This window comes from Trifolium pratense, linkage group LG2 (assembly GCF_020283565.1).
Source record: "Trifolium pratense cultivar HEN17-A07 linkage group LG2, ARS_RC_1.1, whole genome shotgun sequence".
In the NCBI taxonomy this organism is placed as follows: domain Eukaryota; kingdom Viridiplantae; phylum Streptophyta; class Magnoliopsida; order Fabales; family Fabaceae; genus Trifolium; species Trifolium pratense.
The window spans coordinates 54,035,129-54,051,812 of record NC_060060.1 but is presented as its reverse complement, the minus strand read 5'-3'; the positions used below and the strand labels follow the sequence as shown (position 1 = coordinate 54,051,812).

The 16,684-nt window shown below is 33.4% G+C and overlaps 2 protein-coding genes and 2 non-coding genes across 4 annotated transcripts; 2 read left to right on the top strand and 2 right to left on the bottom strand.

The window, feature by feature from the left end:
- The first annotated feature begins 219 nt into the window (after positions 1 to 219).
- Positions 220 to 3,552, top strand: LOC123906253 (monoacylglycerol lipase ABHD6-like). The gene is made up of 4 exons (XM_045956118.1): positions 220 to 1,020; positions 2,715 to 2,807; positions 2,900 to 2,967; positions 3,055 to 3,552. The coding sequence occupies exons 1-4, from the start codon at positions 388 to 390 to the stop codon at positions 3,221 to 3,223; spliced, it is 963 nt and encodes a 320-aa protein (XP_045812074.1). The 5' UTR covers positions 220 to 387; the 3' UTR covers positions 3,224 to 3,552.
- A 26-nt stretch (positions 3,553 to 3,578) lies between these two features.
- TRNAY-GUA lies at positions 3,579 to 3,664 on the bottom strand. Its single transcript is given in 2 exon segments — positions 3,579 to 3,614; positions 3,628 to 3,664. It is a non-coding gene; the product is annotated as a tRNA-Tyr (tRNA).
- A 2,195-nt stretch (positions 3,665 to 5,859) lies between these two features.
- Positions 5,860 to 5,945, bottom strand: TRNAY-GUA. The gene is given in 2 exon segments: positions 5,860 to 5,895; positions 5,909 to 5,945. It is a non-coding gene; the product is annotated as a tRNA-Tyr (tRNA).
- A 746-nt stretch (positions 5,946 to 6,691) lies between these two features.
- Positions 6,692 to 12,668, top strand: LOC123906252 (chaperone protein dnaJ A6, chloroplastic-like). Its single transcript, XM_045956117.1, has 8 exons — positions 6,692 to 7,007; positions 7,311 to 7,462; positions 8,705 to 8,840; positions 8,959 to 9,016; positions 10,851 to 10,893; positions 11,232 to 11,280; positions 11,367 to 11,447; positions 11,532 to 12,668. Exons 2-8 carry the CDS (start codon positions 7,356 to 7,358, stop codon positions 12,372 to 12,374), a joined length of 1,317 nt encoding a protein of 438 aa, XP_045812073.1. The 5' UTR covers positions 6,692 to 7,007; positions 7,311 to 7,355; the 3' UTR covers positions 12,375 to 12,668.
- Positions 12,669 to 16,684: the final 4,016 nt, after the last annotated feature.

Here is a 16,684-nt window from a genome sequence, read left to right as displayed (position 1 = left end):
AGAAATTTGGGGGGTGCATGAGAAATTTGGGGTGTGCTAGTAATTTGGGGGGTGCACAAGTAATTTGGGGGGTGCACTAAGTAACTTATGCATGGTGCATAAGGATAGCTTATGTATAATAACCAATCCCACGTGACGTATGGTGTTTATTTGGAGTGTTCTCACCTTTTGTAATATCATATTCTTCCTCTTTTGTCTTGTCTTTGCCAACTCAATCTTCCACTCCTTCAAGCTTCAACCACTTTATTATTAGAGACCCATCATTCCGTTACTTACTCTCTTCCTTAATTACGCAATCACTTTCTAAATCAAACTTAAACAACACACTAATTAGTAACTCTATATAAATTAAATTCCACACAAAAAACAAGATTAGAAGAAACAAAAATGGGTAGTAGTAGCAGATGTTTCAGCTTCACTACATGGAGTGACAGATGGTTCCGTCACTCATTCTCCAAATCCGGCTTAAAATCAACCACCACCGATCTCGGCGACGGAACCGTCATGCATTGTTGGGTTCCAAAAACACTGAAAAAACACAAACCTACTCTTATTCTCATTCACGGAATCGGTGCCAACGCAATGTGGCAATGGAACCGTTTCATTTCACAATTCACGCGCCACTTCAATGTCTACGTACCCGACTTGGTTTTCTTCGGGGATTCAACCACGACCCGACCCGAAAGATCTGAACAGTTTCAAGCTAAGTGTGTTATGGGTTTGTTGGAGGGTCATGGTGTGAGTAGAATGAGTGTGGTTGGGTTGAGTTATGGTGGATTTGTGGCATATAGTATGGCGGCGATGTTTCCGGAGAAGGTGGTGAAATTGGTGGTTTGTTGTGCTGGTGTTTGTATGGAAGATAAGGATATGGATGATGGGTTGTTTCAGGTGAAAAGTGTTGATGAAGCTGTTAGTGTTTTGTTGCCTCAGACACCAGAAATGATTAAGGAGTTGGTTAACCTTACTTTTTTTAAGCCTATTAGAACCTTGCCTAATTGGTTTCTTAATGATTTCATTGAAGTAAGTGGTTTCTCTCTATGTAGCATAATTTGCATAAACATTTTGGATAGTTTTAAATTGCAATTGCGGTCGCGGATGCGGTCATTGCGGTTGCTGTGACGTGCAATGCAGCTGTTGCGTGAAATCGTTTTAAATTTTCAAAGACTATATAAAATGACACCACTATACTATTTAACAACCATGGCAGAGTCTCGATTTATTCCATAAGTACTTATTCAAAAGTGCTTGAAATATACTGTTGAGAAATTGTTAATACTAAGATTTTTCATTATATTTGACGTAAATTAGGATTTGAGGTTTATAAGTTTTATTTTTTGGTGACAAAATTTGAATGAACATAGTCGAAATCGTGGCTCCTGATGCGGTTATGATGCAGTCATACACGTGAAGGAAAATCACACCGCAATTGCAGTGCGATGCGGAAGCTACTGCAGCTGCAATTGCGGATGCGGACCGCAATTTAAAACCATTGAAGTTGTGTTTGGTATTTGGCAAGTGTCTTAGTGTCTCAGTGTCGTGTCTGAGGTATGTGTTGGTGTTTCATAGACTACTCTCACAAAAATTGAACTTTTTTTTTTAAATAGCTGAAGATGCCTGGTTGACATTATATATAGTTGTATGAACACATATATTGGGCATGTTATTAGGAAAACTGCTATGAACTTAATAATATTTCATGTTTGATTGTATGGTATATTTTTTTTTTTTGAAGAAGCTAAATTAGCCCACCCAAATTGGCGCCAGAGAGAATCGAACCTCAGACCTCAAGAGGAGCACACTCCCAGGTCCCAAGCCAATACCAATCCACCAACCCAAGTGGGTTGATTGTATGGTATATTGAATTACAAAGTGATATATGTTGATCTATATGTACATAAGATAAGGGTTGTGACTGTCACTAACTAACATAACTGACATAACAGTCACTAGCATAGAAATTGGAAATTGCCTAACTGATTTATAACTAACTTGGACTATTTCAAATCCCTTAGATAGGTTTATCTTATACATGTTTAGATAAGGCACATGGCCAGGATCAGAAGACATAGGTACATATGAGTCAGAATCATGATTATGTAGATTAGAATTGACTTGAAATGGAAAGAGAGTTTCATCAAATTTAACATGCCTAGAAATGTATATTTTGCCAGAAGGAGACAAACAAATATATCCTTTATGATTAGGACTGTAGCCTAAGAAGACACATTGTTCAGATTTAAATTAAAATTTATGTTTATTGTATGGTCTAAGATAGGGATAGCAAGCACAACCAAAGATTTTGAAAATATTATAGTCAGGCATTTGATTGCATAAAATTTTCAAACGAGATGAATTGTTTAAAAGAGGAGTAGATAACATGTTAATCATGTAGACTGCTGATTTGAAGGCTTCACCCCAGTAGCTTAGAGGCATTGAATCTATAATTTGCAACTAGTTTCTTGAGCAATGTTATGTGTTGTAGATGATTAGTTGTATTCTCTGTCTTCATTGAAGGTGTGTATGATGTCTAATACATGTTAGTGTCTGACATTGACATATGTAATTATACTCAAATAATTAGTTTTCTCAAGTTATTGCCAATGTCGATGTGTCAGTGTCGTATCAAGTGTTTGTGCTGCATAATCTGTGTTACATCATTTGATCTCATCTGTTACATTTTATACATTGTCGTAATTTTTAGTCTATCCTCGTAGGTGATGTGTATAGAACACCGCCAGGAGAAGAAAGAACTAATCCAAGCACTGCATAAGGACAGAAATTTGTCCAATCTTCCCAAGATAACCCAAGTTTGTTTTTAGTTTTTTAGTATACCTGAATTTCTATTTTGAGTTAACTTGGTAACATCTGCATTATTGCATTAACCTTTCAAATGGTGCAGCCTATGTTAATTATCTGGGGAGAACATGACCGTGTATTCCCATTGGAATTAGCACACAGATTAAAACGGTAATTTTAAGTTCGATATTCAGATTTATTATTATTTCGATTATGTTATGAATTTTACCTTATTGTATTGAATTTCATTATCTGTAGACATGTGGGAGAGAAGGCAGAAGCAGAACTAGTGGTAATTGAGAACGCAGGACATGCAATAAATGCAGAGAAGCCGAAAGAATTGTACAAGAATTTGAAATCCTTCCTCATTGATCCCTTCACAACTTCTAAACAAGAAAACCACAGCAATGGTCCTAAGGTGGAGTAGAAAGTTTAAGCCTGAGAATTAGAACAAGTTCTCTGCATTATTGATTATGTAGTATAAGATTAGCAATGAGCAACAACTACTGCTATATCTACTAGTAGTATTTTATTTGCATGTGCAACTCAAATACTCAATGGAAAAAAAATATGGGTTTTCATTTTACTTTATTTGGTCAATATAGATATTCATATACTCTTGTTGTTAATGTATTGCAAAATGCATGTGCAGAATGCTGAATGTAACCAAAATAAAAAAAATGCTGAATGTGTAGCCTCATACTCATAAATATTCCATTCATACTCATTGGAAAAAAACATAATGGTTGCTGTTAATGATACAAAATAACTATAAAAAAAAATCCGACCTGCCGGATTCGAACCAGCGACCTAAGGATTTCAGCATTCCAACTACAGTCCTCCGCTCTACCAACTGAGCTAAGGTCGGTGGGTGATTTCTTTTCCTCGAAAGTATATATAGAGTGAAATGTCAAATACCCCTATGTTTACTCCGTCTAATTTAATGACATGGCAGTTAACTGCATGCGTAATATCTGCTAACGTGGTGCCATGTCAAATACCTCACAAAAATTGTTTTTTTTTCTTCTTAAATTATGGTCTTATTGTTATTAAGCACTTAATATTGATAAATTATATAATTGAGTTTTGTTTTTAAATGGACCGTAATGGGTTGGACCATTCAGTTAAGCCCAATGAGAGATCTTCAACAGTTTATTTAAATTTATTCCATTAGACCTTGGACACATGTGAAACCTAATCCTGAAAGGCTAATATATCTTTTATTTGTCTTAGATTGCAAGTTATAACAATGCTTAGCATTCCTGAACTTATATTACATTTAAATCTTTTGTCAAGCGCCTTATCACAAGTCATGTCATGATTTCTAGTTCCATGATTTTTTCGTGGTCATAATCATTTGTTTAATGTTGCTTATCATTGACTTATTATGCTGCAGGGAACCTGGTGCAGAAGTGAAATTTAAGGAGATTAGTACTGTATACAAGGTAACTAGAGGTTATTAATTAACCACAGCTGACCCTAATGCATGATTGATCTTATGTACTTCTAATTCTTTTGCAGTTCTTATTAGATAATGAGAACAGATCCATATATGACAAATATATATATATATATATATATATGAGGAGCCAGGGACTGAGGCAGGGCCTAAAGATCAAGGAATGGACAAGAAAAGATACCATCTATTTTATTTGGAGGTCTTATCAATATTAGATGATTATGAGAAACTATCCAGATATGTGGAGTACTTTTTAATTTTTCTATTCATGTTATTTTTATTTATGATAATTAGATGATCTTTGTGATGATAGGATTAAATTTATATTATCTTGGAACAAAGAGTACAATGTGTGTGAATTGAAAAATAAAAAAATTATTGAGTCTCACATTGAGTGTTAGAGCATTATATGTATAACATACTAGTGTTTAATTTGAGTTTTTGAATGTGGCGGGTATTTTCTTTTTGAATGTGAGTTTTTTGGCGCTATTTAGTATGATGTGTTTAATTGGTTGAGTTTATTTGATCTCTACTAAGGATATGTTGTTATCCATGCTCGTCAACTTCACAGTTCTTCTTTGTTTGGTAGAGATGTTGGCCAAGTTTTTAACTTGGGTTCAGTGCTTTTTTGTTGTCTAATCTGAAAGGAAATAAATAATCGAATGTTCCAAGGAAAAATGTTGATTAAGGAGTTTTTCGTTAATATAAGAGAGATGAGTGTTCATTTGTAAATTAAAGGGGTCTGTGTGTTGTTTAAGAGAATCCTGAGGGAGGTTAATTAGTGCATCTATTTATCCTCAGAGTAAAAAATAAGCTAAACTCAAACCCATTAATACGCTTCTTTTAATAATGAGACCAACTTTGCAAAAGAATGGGACCAGCTTTGCAAGAGTGTGAGCAACCTCATTGGTCTGCGAACTTAACATGAGAGTTCTTGTAATTGTGTGACAAAATATGCCTAGAATCTGAGATAATATCACCAAATACTAGGACGTCTAACCGATTGCTATCACCACACGTTTGGAATCTAACTAGTTAAAAATCCACTTTGTCTAGTTGTAACTCATGAACCTGATTTAGAGAGGTTAAAAATCCTAAAATTTAAGCCTCTAAATTTGATCTAGTTGTGAGGGGTTTAAGTAATATGCATGAATTACAATTTTAGATCCAATTTAGAAAGCCGAAGCAGAAGAATGCAGGAATTGTACAAGAATTTGAAATCCTTCCTCATTGATCCCTTCACAACTTATAAACAAGAAAACCACAACAATGATCATAATAAGGGGGAGTAGAAAGTTGAAGCCTAAGAATTAGAATAAGTTCTCTTCATTATGGATTATCTAGTACAGGATTTTTGTTGTATCATAGGCTAGTTCGGTTTATCTCCTAGTAATAGTATATTGGAAGGAATTTGGAACATATAAAGCGTGTATCACTGTATTATTGAAAAATAATAGGTTTTCATATTTTTATATGGTTGATTGCAAGATGATGAATGAGTAGGCTCATACTCATAAATAAATTACTAGTATTTTATTTGCATCTGAAACTCATTGAATAATATTTAAATATTAAAAAAAAAAAAGTAATAATAATTAAAAAAATCCGACCTGCCGGATTCGAACCAGCGACCTAAGGATATCAGCATTCCAACTACAGTCCTCCGCTCTACCAACTGAGCTAAGGTCGGTTGATATTCTCATTTCCACAAACTTATATATATACATCATCGACATCGTGATTACTACTTCAATTTTTTATTTTTTATTTTTGTAACATTTTCAAATTAAATATCTTTTAGAACCACTTAATTTTATTGGCAAAAAATATGGACATCTTCTATCAAATCAAACTAAAATAAAAGTTAGACATTTTTAATAAGTGAACACCGATTTAATATCTAATTCTTATGTCAGACGTGACTTCGAAAGGATAATAAATCTACCTTAACTCAGACATGACTTCGAATGGATAATAAGTTCCCCTTAACATTTAGGAGAATCTGAGTTGAGTTTGATTCTTGAGGTACACTAATTATTGAAAAGTTAGTAGAATGAAATTAAAGTGTTTGATAAATTTAATTTTTGTAATCATAAAATGACATTAAAGTACATGATTATTTTATATGAGTGAGTAGTTTTTTTAATAAAAAAATAAAGAAATTAAAATAATAAGGTTAAAATTGAAATAAAAGGTAAAAACTATAAGCTCAAACGCTACTTGAAATAATATACGGAAAAAAAGTTATAAACTAGTAAAAAGTACTTGTTACCAAACACCTATAGTTTTATGAAACAAGCTTATAAACTACCATAATAAATTATAAACTAGCTTATTTGTGTTACGAAAGACATGATATCCTAAGTTAAATTTAGAGGATATTTTTACAATAAATTTGAAGGTAGTATAAAAAAATCCACAAATGAAAATGAAAATGATGGTGTAAATTAACATTGGAAATGAGAGACGATTGGGCATTATTAGGGTTCTAGAAAGTACCACAAGGCAACGTTGGTGTATCTACATCTATACATAAACTAAACTAACTAATAAAAGGTGAAAGAAAACTCCACCACCAAGTTCCCTTTCATTCACTTCATCTCTCCCTGTAAACCCACAAAGCAACTCTCTAGAGAGAGAGAGAGAAAGCTATAACAGCTTCACTTCCTCATCCTCTCATTTCAACTTCTCTCACACACCAGAAGGCAGCGCCTACAAGGTTTCAACCAAATCTCCAAATACCATTTTACAGGTTTCGCTTTCTCTTTCTCTTCAAATTCATATTCAACTACAAACATCATTTCTTACAATTATTATTATTCCACACAACACAACACAACACAACATATAAGTTTTTATTCATTTCTTCATTATACAATATATTCAATTATTGTCGTTTCTGTTTCTTATCTATAATAACAAGGGTTCTTATCTTAATTCATTACTCAATTTACCAATTTCAATTTCCTCGTTCTTGTAAGTAATTCATTAACTTTTAGCTTCTGTTCTGAAACTGCCTTATCTTATTATTTTTTTTTCCTTAATATTTTTGCAGCCAGTGGAATTTCATATTTATTGTCTCTTTGAGAATTTATCATAAATGGCTGTTGCACCTTTTGGTAATACATCAGCTACTCAATGGGGAATTCGTCCTCAGATTATTGCCAGATCCAGCTCCATAGCCAAATTCGCATCGTCACGCGATAAGTGAGTCCTGCCTGTATTCAATTCTTAATGTTGTTATTGTATATTGTAAAGTGCTAAATTACTTTTAAGGTTGTTTGTTTTATCTCGGGTATTGCCACCTGATAATATAGTCGGAAAACTGAGTATAAAAATGTTATTTTGTTACTCTAATTGTCTCCGTTAGGAATAGCTTATTGCCGGTTTGGTTAAAACCCCAAACTTCTAACTGGAATTGGGAAAAACAGGGAGTCATTTGAATTACTTTCAACATCTTTTTGCAATTGAAAAAAAAAAAATATCAATTTTGTAGGAAGTAAAATTGATGTTGAGAAAAGGGAAACTTTTTAGCTTTTTCTTGTTGGTGTTTAATCCTCCGGTTTCTAGGGGAAGGGGACTCTAGTATTCTGGAGTTCAGTCATGAAGTAAGTAAAGTCTGACCAATAATTGTTCTCCTGAACTATCCGTTTTTTGTTGGAGCTTATTAACCGTTTGAGCCCAATGTCTTGGTTTAAACTTGATTCTTGGCTTGAGACTTGAATAATTATTCACATATACCCTACAAACGTGATTATACTTCATTATCCAAACAAAATCAACTCTTCTAAACTCCATTTCGTGCACCTGTGTCTCTTACTCGCCTTCCCATCCTGGACATGATTATTCAATGTAAGATTATTCAATTAGATAATTAGATAATCGTCTTTCTTTTTCTCAATCATTTCTTGAGGGCCTTCAAATAGCAAGTGAATGATTCATATCATGTGATGAATCAAAATCATCATGTTGTTTTTATCAAAAATATGAATTGCACAATTCAACAATTTGTGTTTTTATCTTGCTTTTTTGTCCCCAATTCTCATCCATGAATTTGAAGAATCAAACAGTTTGTATTGCTTTTTTATCACAAATATTCCATACCTCCATTATCATTCTTGTAAAACAGGGGCCTTCCTAAGTCACTCGATCAATTACTTGCTCACACAACGACTTCACACAATTACTTTCTCACAAATTTGAGCTCTTTTTTTTGCTATACCTTTGCTATGTTTTTGTTTTGATTTATGACATAAAACATTATTTTGTGGCCTTATGATTAAATTGGCGGGTTCCTCATTTTGAAATCATTGCATTAAACACTATACACCGTTTATTATATGATATATTTGAAGTTAGTTTTACAACTTTGACCTCAATTAGGCACAGTTTTTCAACATAATTCATTGTGTTAGAGAGTGTAATTTAATCCAATAATTCTCCTTCCAGTGTTACAAGCAGGGTAAACTTTATGGCTTCCCCAAGTTCAACCTTTTTTGCTCGGGATTCCTTGCGTTTTAACACAGGTTCATATCAAACTTTGCATCGTCGAAAGGGTTCAAGGTTTATAGTTAGAGCTGGCACAGTAAGTTTTTATTACATGTTTTCTATGCAACAATGATGTCGTTTCTGGTTTTGCTTACAAGGGTTCATTGTGAACATCCAATATATTGACTAAATATCTAATATGTATGCACGTGCAGGATTTTTACACTGTCCTCGGAGTGTCAAAAAATTCTACTAAAGCTGAAATTAAGACTGGTATTTTTCTGCAGTTTCTTCTTCTCTGACTAATATGATTTTTCCTCCATCATCATTAGTTGATGCATTCAAGTTCATTGTTTTTATTTTCTCATTAGCTGTTGAACTCATGAATGACAATTGTTTAGCAAAGCAGTGATCTCTTATTTTAAAAAATCAATTACCCCAATAGCTTCAGTCTGTTAACGACGAACAATTTTCTTAACATCATTTAATTGAAATACTAAACACTCAAAAAGGTTCAGATAAAATGTCTGTGAAGGATGCAGGATAAGTACCGATAATAAACATAGAACGGGAACATGAGTAATGATATCAATATCAAATTCATTGTTTTTGCTTACTCATTAGTTTTGAATTCACACATGACCATTTGTTAGCAAAGCAGCGTTTCCCGTATTAACAGAAATCAATGACCCCACTAGCCTCAGTCTGTTAACTACAAATGATGAGGATTGAGGAGCATAATTTCTCCATTTGAGTTTCCTAAATTTTCCTACATATTGGTAAAAATTTGCCAAGACAGAAACTGGTGTTTGTATGTGCCTTTGTTGAATGTTGTAAAGACACAAGTACCCTAAACTTTTGCCAAAATGTAGGATATACAGGGATTTCTAATATTAGGGGAACCGATTCCGAGTGGTTATCTCCTTTAAATAACTCTTGCCGCTTCTTTCACCTTGACTAATTGGAATATTAATACTGAAAAAGTTTCAGATAAAATATCTGAAGAATGCAAGCTAACAATTAAAGCACGTGTGGAGCTAACCTTCCAAACTAAATACTGTTATTTCAAAATTTCAAAATTAATTGTCTTTGACTGTTGTGAATTCTAGCCGAAAACCACACCAATAATCAATAGTAGAACCAACTATCTATAGTGTGTGGGACAAATGGGTTGAAGCAACCAAATTTAAACAAACAAGCTAAAACTACCGAAAGCGATAAAGAACACGAAGAAATTGTTTACCCAGTTCGGTTAAAACCAACCTACTCCGGGGGAGAGAGACTCTCCGATCCACTATCAACCAATAACTTGATTACAATGAGATTCCATACAAAAGAGTTGCAAGAGTTAGAGTTTTCCTAAATCTACCCTTTTCCCGAATCTCTTCCCGTGACCAAGAGATTCAATCAATAAGTGTTTCTAAGGTGTTACAATCACTTCCCCCAACCCTAGAGATTACCCAAGAGAAACCCTCTAACACTCTAGCTTTCATGTTGGAAGCAAAACCCTAAAAATCACATTTTTCCTCCCTCTTCACACTGCTGCAAAAAACAGATCTGCAATTATATAGCAGCATGAACAGTACCTCGCCCCCAGCGTGAACAGTGCCACGCCCCGCATGACCAGCAGCCAACCAACCCCAATTTCCTCCGTCAATTGCGCGCCGCGTGAAGCATATCACGCCCCCGGCGTGGTGCACTGCTACAGGTCCATCAAACATCAATTTTCCAAGGCAAATCTCAACATTGACTGCTCTTAGGTATTATATGGTGTTGTGAGGCTTCTGTATAGACTAACATAACAAATCAAAGTCAGACTCCCAGCACATGCTACTCTAGGAATTTTTGGCTTTTTGCCCAAGACTGCAGAAGTTGAAACTGAAGATTCGTTTCTCTTCTCATTTATTGGTAATTAATGTAGGAAAGGTTTGCAAAAGAAGTTTAAAATTAGTATCAGAAACATCAATGGTTAGGGTTAATGAGTGGTTGTTTGTGATTAAGAAGTTATTATTATGGCCTGCTATGTGCGATTTGCTTTTACTTGGTTATGCATTTTTTTCCCATTGTATCATTGCATTATAAAATCATTCTACTGTGAATATTTCAGCTTATCGGAAGCTAGCCCGGAATTATCATCCAGATGTGAACAAGTGAGTTTTTTTCTCTCTTTCACATTAAAGTTCTCTGCTTCCTAATATATCCTTTATTTTCCCCGTTCCGACTCCTTTTCTAATTTTTAACTCTGATTTCACTATTGCCGTGGACAAAGTGGTTTGGGTGTCTTAGATTACAATCAATTCTTGTACCATGTTATTTTTAAAACTACTTTTTTTGTACATTCCTAAACTTATTACATTTACATCTTTTGTCAAGTGCCTTTTCACACGTCATGTCATAATTTCTAGTTCCATGATATTATCGTGGTCGTAATCATTTGATTAATGTTGCTTATCATTGACTTATTATGTACATTCACTTTATGCTGCAGGGAACCTGGTGCAGAAGAGAAATTTAAAGAAATTAGTAATGCATATGAGGTAACTAGAGGTTATTAATTAAATACAGCTGACCCTAATGCATGGTCCGTCATGATTGATCTTATGTAATTATAATTCTTTTGCAGGTATTATCAGATGATGAGAAACGATCCATATATGACAAATATGGGGAGGCAGGGCTAAAAGGTCAAGGAATGGGCATGGGGGTAAGTTACCGCTGAAGATTATGGAGAATTTTAATTTGTCATAACATATTGTTTCTGATAAATGGACGATCTTTGTGATTATAGGATTTCAGCAATCCTTTTGATCTGTTTGAGACACTATTTGAGGGCATGGGCGGTGGAATGGGCAGCAGAGGCTCTTGGAATGGAGCAGTTGATGGCGAAGATGAGTATTACAGTCTCATTTTGAACTTTAAAGAAGCCGTTTTCGGAGTGGAAAAGGAGATAGAGATTAAGCGACTAGAGAATTGTGGAACCTGCGATGGTTCAGGGGCTAAACCAGGGACTAAATCATCCAGATGTAACACTTGCGGTGGTCAGGGTCGGGTTGTCACACAAACAAGGACTCCGTTAGGTATCTTTCAGCAGTCTATGACTTGCTCGTCTTGCAATGGGACCGGAGAAACTCGAACACCTTGCAGTACATGTTCAGGGGATGGTCGGGTGAGGAAATCAAAGCGGATAAGTCTCAAGGTTCCAGCCGGTGTGGATTCTGGTAGTCGTTTAAGGGTCCGAAATGAAGGTAACACCGGAAGGCGTGGTGGTTCTCCTGGTGACCTCTTTGTTATTCTTGAAGTTATCCCAGATCCCGTGCTTAAACGTGAAGACACAAACATTTTATACTCTTGTAAAATTTCCTATATTGATGCAATCTTGGGGACTACAATTAAGGTTCCAACTGTAGATGGAATGGTGGATTTAAAAATCCCAACTGGGACACAACCAGGATCAACACTTGTTATGGCTAAGAAAGGCGTTCCATTGCTGAATAAAAAGAATATGAGGGGTGATCAAATGGTTCGGGTGCAAGTTGAGATTCCTAAAAAACTGAGCAGCGATGAGAGAAAACTTATCGAGGAACTCTCGGAGTTGAGCAAAGGCGGCAAGACTGCTGCCAGTAGGAGATGATATTTTGTTGGAAGTTGGAACTTGTATGTGCCATAAATTTTCTTTTCCTTTTATGGATTCTTCATTCTTGAACTTGGTATATATAAGTTATCACTCCTTATAGACATAGGCTGATATGAAGGGAGGAAATAGGTTATTACATGCTTTCTTTCTGTATCATCTATTGCTTATTTTCTTGGATTTTACATTTTAATTATATTCTTGGATGTTGCTTTTTGATTGCATTGAATTATATGCACCTAGTCAATATGTTATTCATAAAGGAGAAAAAATAAGAAAAACTTATTGCACACAGATGTTAATTTTTGCTATATTATGGGTTATGTTATGGCACTAACGGTGTTGATGTACACAATTCATCAAAATACTATTTAGCACAAAGTGGTGGCAAATACAGAAAGTACACAGCAAGTGGATAAGAGATCTTATGAAATTTTACTTTTCATAACAACATGATTGAACATTGTCTTGGAGCCAACAAATGCTCACTTGAGCAAATGGTTTCGGTATGCATAGAGAAACTACTGGTAGTGACACAGCGACGCAATTGGCCATGGTGCAAAAGCAAACAATTGACAATGGTGCAGAAGCAAATGGCAATTGATGGGAACCACAGTGGTTGGCGACCTAATTGGTTTTCCAAAAAGGTTTACTCAAACATTTTTCAATTAGGAAAATGCTATTTTCAACGAATTACAACCTTGTGAATACTTCCGGACACAACTGGCAATTTCTTATTGCATGGTTATTCGTTAACTTCTCTGGTTTACGCCGCACATCCATGTATTCTGTCAAGTAGCACATTGTGATTGGCTGGTTCTTATTTGCGAGGACTTCATGATGCTCTCTTTCGGGAGATATAGCATTGCTCAAGATTGTTTTATGATGCCACATGACTGAGATGCATATTAAAAATAAACAATTAAGATGTCCATTTCCAAGGAAAATAATATGGACTTGCCTGGCTATCATCTTCATTCAATTGTTTCTTTATAACTAACATTGTATCAACATAATCTTGGTTTTGAACATGTTTTACTTAGTGATTTGTTAAACGTGTTTTACTTAGTAAAAATACACGTTACCATTATATTATATTACATCAATCCAAACAGAGCCTTAATAATTTGTTAAACGTGTTTTACTTAGTAAAAGTACACGTTACCTTTTGTCCATTCCATTGATGCATGCTAATTAAGTCTTAATTAACAGACCTTATGGTTTTGCAACGTTTTTTTTTTCGTTGATAATTATGGTTTTGCAACGTTGAGATTACTTTGACGTTATTCATTGCATTTATATAAGAATAAGAATGTAGAATAAAGTTATTCAATGATTTTTGCTTACAAAAAAAAAAGAATGTAGAATAAGGGTGTGGTGGTGTGAGATAATTGTTCTACTTTCTTTTTTTCTTTTTTTTTTTACGATAGATAATTGTTCTACTTGTATCTTATCTTTGTTTTCCTTTGTGTGCAGAATAAGAATGTAACACTTTTTTATTTCAAACGAATAAATGATATTTTTTATTCAAAACATATATATTTTTATTACAAACGATATAATATAAATAAAATAAAAAATTTACGGCCCTCCCCAAAAAAAATTGTCTAGCTCCGCCACTGAGCATATCATATGTATACTTTGCTGGTTTGTGACCGCTTTGAACAGCAATCTTGAATCTCTCAAGAGTCAAGACCACCAATATTTTCATTTGGATAATTAAAGTATTCACGTAACCCTTTACTAAACATAATTTCAGTATTTCCACTTTCCTCGCAACGTTTCAAAAATTACAATTCTTTCTCATTAGGATATCATTGGATCCAATGTTGAATCAAATGATATTCTAATGAGAAAGCATTGTCATTTTTGAAACGTTGTGAGGAAAGTGGAAATATTGAAATCTTGTTTAGTGAAGGGTTACGTGAATACTTTAATTATCCAAATGAAAATATTAATGGTCTTGAGAGATTAAAGATTGCTGCTAAGCAGTCACAAAGCAACAAAATATGCGTATGATATGCTCATGTTGTCTTCTGAAAATCACGAGTCGGGAAAAGAAGGAATTGAACATATGCATTATTTGAGGATGTCTAAATGTATTATGAGTTTAAGAAAGAAGGTGCAATATGCAAAAAAAAAAAAAAAAAAAAAAAATTGTGGAAAAATGTTGGTGGCAATCAAATTCCTCTGTGCAAATCTAAGAAAACATGCATGGGATAGAGAGTGAAGAAAGGTAGATGATTATTATTGGATGATTACATTAGTTTGTGTGGAGATTGTAGATGGGATCATGAGTTGGAGTTGGAGTTATGTTATCAATTATTTAATGTTCATTAGTTATATTTTCTTGAAATTGTATCGATCAGTTTTTTAAGCCACAAAAACATTAAAACATAAAGGATTAATGGTTATATACTAGTCATATTTTTCTTTATATTTATTACATCTTAATATTTGCAAGTATATTCTTATTATATGATTTTGATGGATAGAGCTTGGAACATTAAACTGATCTTGTTTTTACAATTAAGGGTCTGTTTGGTAAAAATAAGCTATAAGCTAGCTGATAGCTGATAAGCTAGCTGATAGCTGAAAAGCTAGCTTATAGCTGATAGCTGAAAAGCTAGCTTATTGAAATTAAAGTGTTTGGTAAAATTAGCTTTTAAAGTGGTTATTAAATATAAAATTACATAATTGATAGTGGGTAGTTTATTTTTTAGAGTGAGTAGTTATTAAATTAAAGGGTAAAAATGGAATAAAGTGTAAAAAGCTATAAGCTATAAGCTCAAATGCTACTTGAAATAGCATCTGAAAAAAAGCTATAAGCTAGTACAAAAAGCTTGTTACCAAACACCTCTAATTTTTTGAAACAAGCTTATAAGCTCATATAATAAGCTATAAGCTAGCTTATTTGTGTTACCAAACAGAGCCTAAATATTGTGAAAATTACAGAGATTAAGTAAGTGGGTGTAGTTTTTCCAGATTGTAAACTAAAATATTTTCAAATGTGAAAAAAATATGATATGCATTGTGTACATTTTTATGTTGGAAAATCTTTTAAAAATGTTGTATTGATAAACTATTGAATATGTCAATGTATTTAATGACCCGGTCCAATTTTCAGACAGAAACAAACAAACAATAATTATTGATCTGCAAAAGCTTTTTTCACAACTATATGTAGTGGTGGTCCATCAAAATTTCGACATACGGACCAAGAAAACATCCATGAAGATTACCAGCTTAAGATTATAATTTGATGTTGTTGTATCTATATATATAATTCCTAAATAGTTCTCCTAACCCTAATCCACTTAGACCAATTAAATTGTTTCATTTAGCCACATCATCCATTTAAATCCAATTAAACCACTCTACAATGCCACATCATTTCTACTTATATTATTATTATTATTATTATTATTATTATTATTATTATTATTATTATTATTTTATCTCTATGCTTTTCATATTCTACATTTATAAAATTATGACTTTTTAATATACACTCACTCAAGCCTTTACTTAGCCTTTTACTTTTTTTTGATGAATATAATAACTTTTGCTTACTATATTATAATAAGAAGAATACAAAAATACACACTAATTAACTTTGTAACTCCTGGTAATATATTTTTTATCTCTTAAGTCACCATTCAATTTTCATCATTTGAACTCTTCTACCAATATTTTAATATATAGGTTACAATTGTTTTAATTTGTATCATATTCATATTTTCCTAAATAACCATTACGAATGTTAGAAACAAATATTTTCACTCCCGGATGCTCAATCATGTACTCAACAAGATTACTATTTGTTTTTTCGGTTGAATGTGAGAATAGTTTTTTTTCTTCGTATCTTATATGTGCAATTTCTCTTTCCATTATATTGCCTCTTCATCTTTTGTGCATAGGTATAAATACTTATGTTATTTTCTAAAACCATGATTTGTTGTAGTTATTTTATTTTTTGCAAAAATTAAATTTTTGCATAACAAATAAAATTAAGCAATTGTAAAATAAAAACAATCGCATCACACCCGTGCATCGCACGGGTAAGGGTCTAGTTGTATAAGTACCCTTGGGACTATGGTTCACATCAGATTAAGTCTCAAATTTATCATGTTTAACTTCATAATTAATGATTAAGTACTATTTGTTACTTAAAAAACTAACCTAACTGTTACAACACGTAAAACTTAAAGATCCCTGAATGCGTGAGAATCACCCTAATTTTGTAGAATCTAAAAGAGTACTCTCTCCGATTCTAAATATAAGCAAAATGTTACTTTTTTTAACAAAAG